Source organism: Lampetra fluviatilis, chromosome 11 (genome assembly GCF_964198595.1).
Source record: "Lampetra fluviatilis chromosome 11, kcLamFluv1.1, whole genome shotgun sequence".
Classification (NCBI taxonomy): Eukaryota; Metazoa; Chordata; class Hyperoartia; order Petromyzontiformes; family Petromyzontidae; genus Lampetra; species Lampetra fluviatilis.
The window spans coordinates 4,337,035-4,349,320 of NC_136285.1; the positions used below are offsets into that span (position 1 = coordinate 4,337,035).

Sequence of the window (12,286 nt, forward strand, 5' to 3'; positions counted from 1 at the left end):
GTGTAATGGCATATCGTACAATAATGGAAAACTGTTCACTGAGCTTAACATATTGGAGAAGCTGTGAAGCTTGTTAAACAGTTGTTCTCAGACTGCTCTGAGTTATTTTCAGTCAAAGTAATTATCACATTGCTGCTTCAGTGAACTTATACATAAAATAACAAGTTAATCACTGAGAGGAAAGGAATATCTCAACGTTTCAGTTAAATAGACCTCGAGAAATTCAGAATGGCAGTCACGATTCTCCATGCCTGCCAGTGATTAAAGCATGTTATTTTTTTTATGAAATTGTTATTTCGAATCAAAGCGCCTCCCTGTTAAAATGAGCTATGGGTCTTGCGCTCATCTCTAGTGGTGTTTCTGAATACAGGTGGAAAGTCCATGTTCTCATGGCAGGGACCAGTATATCAATAGCATGACGACTGTTGGCCGGTGGATATTAAAGACCAAACGGTGTTCGTTGATATTTTTTTACTCAAAATGGCAGGAAAATTTTCCAAGTAAAATTAGTCATTTAGGCTTCTTTATGTAGAGGTTATAAATAAGAAATAATTTATGTTCTAAAGACAGCAAAAAAAAAATCAGTTGAATTGCACACCCCTTCACTTTCACGAATATTGTTCCATCAGCAAGTTGGGGTCTGGAGGCTCACAAAGGTTTTTGTGGGTATATAAGTAATTGTCGTTATCCAGTCATGATCATGAATGATGAAAATTAACATGTATGGACGTATGTTGAACTTCTTTCGCATCGTATGTAGCCAAACATGCTAATCGGCGGTGCGGTGGAAAGACACCAAACTAAAAACAAAATGCAGTTCTAAAGAAATGCGTTTTCAATCTATATATTTAAAAGTGCATAACTCCAGTGGCTTCCTAATATCGGAAGGAAGAGCGTTCGAAGTGGCCGCAGAAATGCACCTAAAAGCGCGCGATGCGGTGACCGTCTTTGTTCAATGGTGATAAATAAACACCCCCCCCCCCCCCCTTTTGTTTCTTCCATTTAGCTGTGCTTGATGAGTGGAGAGATCATACAGATGACACCGCACCAGAACATGATCTTTGAGGTGCTGGACTTGGAGCAGGCCTCACCAGCTACTGTCAGCAGGTATGGTCACCCATCTGTGAGCCTGCACGACTTCACAACGTAACTGCGTTGGCTTTTGGCCATTGTGCTGTACAGCTCTGCCGTGCGTTTTTCGGGTTGTGTCACGCATTACGTGGGACGACGTCTGGCGTTTCCCTCCATTTGCAGGGAGCTCCTTGGAAAAGCTCCCAGCAAGGGGAGCGAAACGTTTGGACATCGTGCTGAACGATACGCATGACACAACCCGAAAACTCTACGGCAGAAATAATTTTCAAAGAAAACACGTAAGGACCCAGTTCACAGGTTGCCCAAATGTTGTCACCCAATTTATTTTGCTAAAATGTGCCAATGTATCCATTATCAACATTAAGAAACTCGCCAAGGTGGTGTGTTTTGGCCGTTGAAAACCCATGCACAACTTGTGTGCACGCGTTGAGTGCAAGACAGAGCAATCTAGTATATAATTACAATAACCCCCCCTCCGCCTCAAATCGTTGCACCTGATGAGTTAAATGATGACGTCACCCTGCTGCTGCTCTATTTAAGACCGGGAGCAAGAGCAGAGCCTCACCATTCTGGCGAATTGTCTGATGATGCTGGATGCAATTACCAGCGAAACGTCGTACTCAATTTTTGTTGTTGTAAATGTTGTGGTTTCACGGTTCAACACACCGGTGGGCTAAAGCAGTGAACTTTGTTATTTGTCAACGTGACATTTTTTTTGCTGATTGGCCGTATCGGGTGGTGGAGGGTTACGACACATTTATAAGTAACGCGATCTAACCCAAAAACGTTGATTATAAGACAGAGCAAGTTGTCATTTACTCGGGACACGGGTGTGGCGGTGCGCGCTCGTGACACGCTGCATGCAGCATGGCCTAGTGGATCGTGCTGATGCAGTATGCCGGAGACAATCACCTGCAAGGCTACAGACAGCCTGTGGAAAGCAGTACAGCAAGAAGGCCGTTGACATCTGCTTGCGTGTACTTGTGCTCTCCTTGTCGTACGTACGTTTAATCTAGGGCGTCTGCTTTCGTCACATCCTAAAAAAAACACTCGGTGAGGAATTGATCAAACATCCTAAGCAGGACCCTCCTGAAAAAAAAAAACCCCAATTGAGAATTACTTGAGGCTTTTCTGAGTAAATAAGTAGGTATGTACGTTGAACTTCTTTATCACCGTACGTTGCCAACCGTGCTAATCGGAGGTGTGGGTGAAGGACAAAATAACAATCTCGATTTAAAGCTTTCGTGACTGCAGGGATTCATCTTCTTGGTTCTTTCGGTAAAGTCACGTAGAAGGAAAATAATAAAAAAATAAAAATAAAACATTATAAAATCATTCTCACGACATAATAAAATAATTCTCACGACGTAGGAATTATTTTCACGACGTAAGAATTATTTTATTATGTTTTACTTTTATTATTTTATTATTTTCCTTCTACGTGACTTTACCGAAAGAACCAAGAAGAAAAATAACAATCATTTAATGAATGTCCCAGCAATGTCCAGCCATAGGGTTTACGAATTGGGAAATTTGGCAATGCAGCAGTACCCTCGATTGTAATAACGGTCAACTAATTAATGACCCTGGGACCCCTTGATCCATGACCGTGCAACTGTTATCTATTTACATGTTGTTGTGCCAGTGGGCATTTAACTGTTTTACTATGTACAAAGCCTGTTTTCAAAATTAGCTTTCATGATGCGTCTTGTTAGGGGTCTGTAATAGCAGAGCTCACATCACAGAATGCGATTCTGTTTGCAGATAGCAAGCCCACGTGGCAATCAAGAACACACATTTGCTTCATTGTGCTGATTATATTCTCACATGTTCAAACTGGCTAAACAGCTGTTGAGCTTACCCTGGCTGACGATACGTAAATATATGGTCATATTCTTGACAAAGAGGGGCAGAAATAAACATCCTGGGTAAATTGCCTATGCTTGACGATGGAAACATCGGCATGCTTTTGTTTATCATATCTAAAGGAACATTAACCAACATTCATGGCTGCGTGGTGACACTTGATTGGTTGATGGGTTCTGCAATCCCCACTCTCCTTTGTGAGAAATGTTTTTTTTTCAAAGTATAACTTGAATATGTATAGGACAGTAGCTTCCTTCCACTTGGTTTATACACAAGATCAGGAGGCAATTAGAGCTATCTATATTTGGTTAAATCGCTGGTGTATAATAACCTTTTCTTACAAAGTGTTAGGATTTTTTTCGTACCCTTAAGCAGACAAATCGCCTTGCCCTAGCTGAGAGCGACTGTCTAATTTTGCGGGTTTATTTACACATTTTGTTCATAGTAGCTGCCATAACGAATGCTGTGTGCTGATAACCAACGCCTCCCTTTTTTTGCTCATCATTTTAATGATAATGCAACAATAAAGCAGCAGCATTAGTCGGCTGGGTAGCCTAGTCATTAGCACGCTTGCCACCGAGCCAGTTTTCACAAGGTTAACGATTCTATTCCCATAGCTGTCTGCTAATTTCTCAGACTTATTACCAAAGCGCACTGTTTGCTGTGGATACTTAAGGTCTTCCAGGGTCATGCACAAGACCGCTGAACCATACGATGTTCTGACACACTCTGTTCACGTACTGTATGCCATTGTCACTGATATTTCAGGCTATACCAAGATGATAAGACTCAAATAAGTTGAAACCAGTGCAGGTTTATTTGCTTCGTTGGCTACTATGACCCAGAAAAGGACAAGTGATCGTTAGATTATCTATATGTTATTTCAAGCTGAATAACATTCTGTCCACATGATGCCAACACTAGCCTCCTTACGTTGATGGCGAGTATAACTTTGTATTCAGTTCCAATAAGGACCCATTACAATATCCGGATCTTGTCATGCCATTATGACAGCAGTCAAACCGCTACCATTTAATCGTAAAATTGATATCTTTACAAATCACCCATGAATTGTGCTATCACCGAATGATAGTTTTTACTCTTCCTCGTCATGCCTTATGTTGTTTCATACATCACCAACTCATTACTCATTCCTTGTCTTTCCATGAGCATTCATTTACCCTTTTGGGAGAGGAGTCCAATCTCTGTGTGTGTAGCGGTTAGCGCGCTGCGCTACGAACATGGCGACCCGGGTTCGATTCCCGCTCACGGCCAACACCAGTGACGATATCTGAACCGATTCTGCGCCTCCGCGAGGTCGACTCAGCCTCAAATGAGTACCTGATGTGACGTGTAAGCATCACCACTAGGGAGACAAAGGCGGCCGGGCGTGGTGTTGGTCACACACGCCCTCGTGTGCCGTGCCTAACCTTCATAGGCGCTCGCTAACAGAACTTGCCCCAACAGCCTGTGCAGGTGACAGGGGGAGGATCGTTATCTTTGTGTGTGTGGTTGCATGGAGGCATACACATCCGTGGTTTTGCGAGTACGTATCGCTGTATGTTTTGGGTTCAGTGTTAACTTTGCTTAAGGCTGAACGAAATACATTATTTAGTTAAGTATTGCCTGTGCCGATTTGCCACACGTTGCCTACCTGCTGCTGTTGGTGGTACCCCAAGTGCATTGTGGGTGCAGGCTGGCGGCTACAGGTGGATGAAGAAACAATTCAATATGTTTATATAAATGTTTAGTTGTTGACAAAGTTTGTTGTTGTTTTTTTTCCATTCGGGCCCATGATTGCTTGCAACAATAAAATAAAATGACAAAACCGAATTTAATTGAGGTTAAGTGCAAATGTTATCATTGTAGATATGTAACGTCATGGAGTGTCGATTTTCTCAGTTGGTGTGCTTATATCGGAGTCAAGGTTTGTTATTTTAACAGCTGTAACAGCTTGGACGTCGTATAAAGCATACTCCCTAATCTCATCATGGACATTAACGACCAGACTCAATAAACACACGGTATTCCCAAAAACAACATGTGTCAGACTTTCATGAACAGCTTACAGTGGGCTACCCTGGCTGTACATACTCCTCATTAACAATACTTGCAAAACAGTGATGTGAAGCCCCGTGTCAATCTAATATTGGATGCCTCTCAATGATTTATCTGTCACGGAGTTTGTATGAACATACTTTACTCTTATGATCATTGCAGCCATGCATATAAATATAGTTAGAATGTGCCGTTAACCCACCACCACGTAAACAAAATGTGCCAATTAGTTACTACTTCAGCCTAACGGTTTGTTGGAGAGTAAATCAACAACATTTGCAATTTGAGTACGACGTTTTGCTGGTAATTATTATAATCAACGTTTTTGGGTTAGATCGCGTTATTTATAAATGTGTCGTAACCCTCCACCACCCGACACGGCCAATCAGTAAAAAAAGTGTCATGTTGACAAAAGACAAATAGTTCACTGCTTTAGCCCACCGGTGTGTTGAAACGTGAAACCACAACATTTACAATTTTTGAGTACGACGTTTCGCTGGTAATTGCATCCAGCATCATCGGGCAATTCGCCAGAATGGTGAGGCTCTGCTCTGTCCCCGGTCTTTTATAGAGCAGCAGCAGGGTGACGTCATCATTAACGTGTCGGGTGGTGGAGGGTTACGACACATTTATCAATAACGTGATCTAAACCCAAAAACGTTGATTATGAATAATATTGGTCGCGAAAGTCTAAGTGTTAAACTGGTAATTATTAATTGGCATTGTTTACGTGACAAACCTTGCTAATTGGCTGTGTCGGTTGGTGGTGGGTTAACGACACATTTATACTTGCGCGATCTAACCTAAAAAAAAAACTTTTATTTGAATAATATTGGTCGCGAAAGTCTACGTGTCAAACTGACATGACATAAAGTTACCGTTGGTTTATTTTGGCACGGGTAAAACCAATTCGATGGGGAACGTGGTTATACAATAGACACCTGGTTACGGCAAACAAACCCCACGAACAAACCAATACCAAACCGACTGCACATCGTCAAGTTCCGATTGGCAAGGTCGTGTATCAGCATGGTACAACCAGTACAAAGAATACAACGAGGCTGGTAGAACACATCTCACGCGAGCAATTACTGGACACAAAGCAGCACCAAGGTCGGTAATATTGGGAAAAAACATAGCTTAAAGTCTGCAAAGCAGAGAATTGTACGCAGACTTGAAAGGAAATCCGAGGTCCAACATTGATTTAGAGTAGGACAAGGATGGTAAGGTGTTGATCCCAAAAGTTTTCATTCGGTTATTCCAGAGATTGTGAGGCCACCACACGGAAGGGATTTAAACCGAGTTTAGTTCATCACATGAGGTGGGTGGGGGGGGGGCACTTTGAGCAGCAGCATTGAGGAGCTTCTAAGAATATGGGAATTAATTTGGGGGATTAAATAATGCAGGTGATATTTGCGAAAATGAGAAAAACACACTCGCACTCTTTATTACATAATAAAATATCAATAAATACTGTTATATGTTTAATTGCTTGAAGAAAATTATGTTTTTGCCCCTGGTTAATGATGCAGATTAACTTTTCCACACAGCAAATCTTTATAAAGCAACTTAGAAACAGTTGTGACTTCACTGAATCTCATCAATGACGATGTCAAAAGTCAAAGTTTGCCTCCACACTCACACATTGCAGCAGTGCTCATTACCATTGGTGGTCCGAGGCTGGTGATGGAAATTTCATATTCCTATGGCTGACACTTTTATCCATAAGACAAATACAGTCAACCGCCCACAAAGTGGTATTCATTCTATAGACCCTGGAAGGATGAAGGGCTGAAATGACTCCTCACCAATAATTTAACTTAAATTTGAATTGAGCAGTCTAATGTAGTCTAGTTCGCAATTGCCACTTGGATGTTAAACATTGTTGTTTTAACCGCCCGTTCATTTCTGACCGATCAAACATCTGTCTACATGCTCTGCCTTGCCTGCCAACATCACAAGTCATCGTATTCTACTTGTTGCCGCGTTGGTCCCGGAGCAATTTAAAAGTTCACAATGGGACATGCTGATGGTTGAAGCATGTGTTGAGCACGGATGATAAAGGAGATGATGAATAATAATAATAATAATGTTTTTTTGTGCCCTATACTCCGGGGCATTTCAGAACACTTGACAGCATCACATCTCATCTCAACGCATTTGAATTTAGTACCCCCAGGAGCAGCTCTCCATGTGGATACAAGGTCACTTAGCACCTGGCCTGCAAACAGGCATTAGTCGGCTGGTAGGCGGCGATGATTGATCTATAAATACAATTGAGTAATTTGCGGGTAATTTTTGGAATTTGGCAAATTTGGAGATCATGTGACTGAACATGTAATGAGTGGGCACCGAGAGGTTTATGACCCAGGTGAATACCTTAAGACAGATTGTGGGAGGTCAGGTGGCTACAGTGTTACTTTTGGGGGATCTGGTTTAGGATGGAATGCATTGTGAGTTGTGGTTTAGGATGGAATGCATCATCTATCTGCATGATCTCTTCATTGTTATCCGTCGCACTCACTCTCTGCGTCACACTTCTCTGATTATCCACGCGTTTTGCTGTCTCACTACTTCTTGTCGCCTGTCCGTCCGTCTCCCTGCCACAGGTGTGGAATGATCTACATGGAGCCGACAGATCTGGGCTGGCAGCCGCTCGTGCAGTCGTGGCTCAGAACTGAGCTCCCAGCAGCACTGGGCCAGCAGCACAGAGCCACTGTGAAAGTACGTCGTCGTCGCTCACGCCGCCAAGGCTCACTCTCCAAACGGGAGGTGTTAACTACCTCGCCTGGTATACAGGAGGGCGTGAGTTGGATCCCAAGCCTACCGCCTGTATATCTGGAGTTTGCATGTCTCTCTCTTTCTCCCCGTGGTCGCGTGAATTATTCTCCGGGTCCTCCAGTTTTTCCCTCCACATTTAGAAACATGTATTTAGAGCATTTGGCTGCTATCAATTTCCACTCGATAAGTCACTTCATTGAGGTATCATTTGTTGGTAGGTAAAGCTATATAGCCCAAGTGGGCCTGACCTGATTAACACGTAGGATTTCACGACCAATATCCTCTTGTTTTGGGTTAGATAGCGTAAATATATAAATGTGTTGTTAAACCCGCCACCACCCAACATAAATTTGGCTGTCGCCTGATGAATGAAGCTAGTTGTAATTACTGGTGGAACGTCATACTCAGATTGTAAATGTTGTGGCTTTGCTCTCCAACACACCGGTGTGCTGTACTAATAACGAATTGGCATGTTCTGTTTACATGACAAACTTTACTAATTGGCTGTGTTGGGTGGTGGCGGGTTTAATGCCACATTTATATATTACATGATCTAACCCAAAAAAAATCTGTAATTAGGGGCCTTACCTGATAAAATAACTAATAATTTATTTTTTATGGTATTTATTTCAGAAGTAAACCTTCATCGTCTAATATATTCTGCTTGCACACTGAACATGAGTGTTAAACGAGGTGGGGTTACTCTGCACATTACCATCCCACAAGTAATCTACCAACAGACCTGACTCAGTGTAGGTCTTTTACTACCTGTAGAATGTGGACAATATTGGATGCCAACATGTTCAACCTCAGCTGTTCAACCTTAGCTGAACAGCTAAAAACAAACTGCACTATCATTAATGGTCCCCGGAGTGAGTGTTTGTGGATGGATCTTGCCTATCAACACCGGGCAAGCCAAACGCATTCGTTTGGCGGGCCAATTCTCTTGCTGATGATAATCTCAAAGATGTAAACCGATCCACGATTCGTCTGCTTTAAACAAACGCAACCAGAAAACAATTGGCCGTGATGGCCTCTTAGTTGAGTGACCTATATGTTTTTTTATTTTATTTTTGTGATGAAGTAGACTCTCATGTTAGTCGCTGGCTCAATTTAACAAGACATTGACTGTTGTAGGTGTAATAACAGCCATAGAGGGTTCACGTGGGGATTGGCTTGCCGGTCCTGCTTGTAGCCAATAAGGGTTGAGATAGGGACCATGGCCCATGCGTCATCACGACAGGTCATCAGGAGTGATTGGCCTAGCCATTCGGGGCCCCAGCTAATGGGGAGCCGGATGAGGGGCGTGGTCCCGGGATTGACAGGGAACCATCGAGAATGGTCGAAGCTGTCCATGAACGATTGGCTGGGGGAACCACGTGACGAAGGTATTAAGAGCGAGTGAGGGAGAACGATCGGGAGCAGACTGAAACTGACAAGAGCAGGGTCACGCGCGGATGGGGGCTCGGGGTGCCACGTGCGCGGTGGGGACTTAGTGCGTAGTCTGTCCTCTCTCCGTTGTCTGCCAGCAACGGAGAGTGAGTGAGCAAAGTGTATTGTGGAGTGGGAATAAAAGGACTGATTTCGAAGCCGTCTCCTGGAGGATTATTACATAGGGACTGATAATGTCATCATTACTGTCAATAACACAAACAGGTGGCACTTAAACGTAGAGCCCAAATTACATTCAGAGGGCTTGAGCATGGAAACCCTGGGAACGGTTGATTCAGTCACATGGTCCCTCCAAGTTAATGAAATGATGAACCAGGTGTGGGAAGTAAACAGTGGTGGTGTTATGATAGATTTGGCCCCTGGCATCAAAACGTGGAATACACACCACTGACTGAGTGCCTCCAGCACCCTGTGCAAGCTTGACCAGACACCACTCTCAGTGTGACTTTTAAATAGCACTCAATTTACAAAGCATTGGGAGATTCTCATCTAAATTGGAAATCTTGAGCCACTCTCACTCAGCCAATGGTGGACATTACATGTTCGAATAGCACTGATCCGTCTCTTCTCAGGACAGTTGACCTCCCACCGAGTTGCAACAGACTCATCAGGCTGTTGCTCATTTTGCCATATCCCCGAGATTCATAGAGTGCTGCGTACATCTCTGACCGGGATTTTAATTGGCATCTTAAATGGACGAGGGGAGTTTCCTGCAAACTCCGCCAACTGCGCAGCCCTGGCGAATCCTTTGCAACGGCAAACTACGAACACTTAACACTCTGCAGCAACGGCGGTGGATTGATGTTCTCTCACGCAGCTCAGGCCCACCCCTCGTGAGCAATTGTAAAGCCGCTCCTTTCAGCAGCAGCAGCAGCAACAAGGAATGCCCGGCTTAAATCGGCTGTAATTTACGAATTATTTTCAAACGCTTTACAAGCAAATGCGGCGTGCACTGGGAATGAAAATAATTAGTTTTTTTTTAATACCGCAATCCTTTTTTTACCGTTTCATTGGCATTCCACGTTATTTAGATAGTGTTGTTCGTATATGGAATGTGTCGTTTTCGCTTCATTTATTACTACATGTTTTCTCCTTTTGTTTTTCTATCTTAAATTGTATTCATTTTTGTAATTTATGAGGAGTTGTTAGAGATTAGATTGCCATAAATTTCAGCCTTTGCTCAATCCATTGCTGAGATGAAGGTCTTCCCGCACCACGTCGGTCGTAGGCGTTGTTTGGCCATACTTCACCACATTGGTCAGTGCCGCTGGTCAGTGCAGATCTTACTTGCCACCCATGTTGGGCACTGAACTCAGGTTGCCGAGTTCATAGTGCAGCACGTTGTGCGTGCTTGCCACAAATGAACCACAACAGCTTGCTGATCTCGTCAAGGAGCGTAAACCATCACACAAACTCCGGTCATCCTCGCAACAGCATTTGGCTGCCAACCACCAAACAACGACGGTCGCTGCATTGCACGCTTTCTGATGCGCTTCTGCGGCCGTCTGGAACGCTCTTCCATTCGATATTAGGAAGCCACTGGAGTTATGCACTTTTAAATAATCTAGATAGAAAACTCATTTCTTTGAAACTGATTTTTGTGTTTAGTTTGTTGTCTTTCCCCCGCACCTCCGGTTAGCACGGTTGGCTACGTACGGTGCGAAAGAAGGTCAACCAACTGTACAAACATCAACCACCGTGGCGCCACTCCCCAGTATGCGAGATTAGACTACGATATACAGCCTGAGCGTTACGTTGTGTTTATTTTACATTTCCAGAAGTATATGAAGTCTGGGCGTTGCTGCCATGAAACGTAAACAAACGTGACGCCGTGGACACTTGCTAATTGTTTTTTGAAAACATTTCACGGCCCTCTCATATATTCGTGCTGATGCTTTAAAACCTCACGACTGTTGCCAGGACCCCGCCATGAACTGACCGCAACATCCCTCGACCGCATCGCTTTTGTCAAGGATAAGTGAAGGCAACAAAAATAAAATGAGGTGGAGTGAAATAATGATCACGACCTACTTTACGCATTAGAAAATCCCGGCTTTGCCGCTGATAAGGCAGCAAGGTAGAAATGTAACAGCTACGGGAGGGGTGGGGGGAAGATTGCCTGATGGCCCTGGAGACTAATTGTAGCTCTCCTGTGTTGTCAGCAACTGAGCCAGCGCTGCTGAGCACTTCGGGCTGAGTCCTGTGTGGCTCAACAGTTTATCTGATTAGAACGTGTAAGCACATCCGACGGTCTCGGTCCACTCGGGTAAAGGAAGAATAAAATAAACATCACCAATATAAATAGTAATTGCTCTCAGTTCACCGACATGCTTAATCGACGGATAGGTGGGGAGTGAGATTCAGTCCTCCGCACAGTTGGGCAATCTCTGTCCAACAGCACAGCCGTCCATCCCAGTGCTTTGCATACTTTTGCAGAGGGAGTTTACTTGGGGTCAGCAGTGCAATTTTTACAGCTGTCGGATATTTTCTGCAGCGCCTGATAAACTCTGGCGAGCCACTGTAATACAAATTCTAAATATCTGTTTATTCAAGCTCAAGCAAGCATGGGGCTTGGCAGTGGTGTAAATTCCATATTCGTATGGAAGGGACCAGTCTTCTCCATGGCACAACTGTTGTTGAATTCCCACAAAATGGCACTTGTTTTAACAACGGTGGAAGGACGTCATGTGAATTCATTGGTAATGAATCATAATGTTCAGTAGAGACTATGAAAGTGAATACTATTCAGCAGGATCCTGGATCTAGATGTTTTCGACTCCTTTTTGCAGAACGATTCACTTGAGAGATGACAGAAGCAAAGATCCCCCATATAGCATGAACACACTGTTGGAGCAAGTTCTGTTAGCGAGCACCTATGAAGGCCGGCATGGTACACGCTGTACTGCCATCTCCTGGCGAGCCAGGGTATGATACCGTGATACACACCACGGGAAGAGAGTTTCACAACAATTGATACTTATGGCGGTACCAAATAATAAAAAATGGCCGAGGCAATTAAATATTTTATTTCTGGGAC

At 43.6% G+C, this 12,286-nt stretch overlaps 1 protein-coding gene across 10 annotated transcripts in view; it reads left to right on the plus strand.

The window, feature by feature from the left end:
- The window catches only part of LOC144934736 (dynein axonemal heavy chain 3-like), an 864,594-nt gene that overhangs the window by 621,517 nt on the left and 230,791 nt on the right, over positions 1-12,286 (plus strand). For all 10 annotated transcript variants that reach the window (XM_078860821.1, XM_078860816.1, XM_078860817.1 and 7 more), the window contains 2 exons: positions 1,007-1,107; positions 7,626-7,740. In XM_078860821.1, the coding sequence (XP_078716947.1) occupies positions 1,007-1,107; positions 7,626-7,740 (216 nt within the window). The remainder of the gene's footprint in view (positions 1-1,006; positions 1,108-7,625; positions 7,741-12,286) is intronic.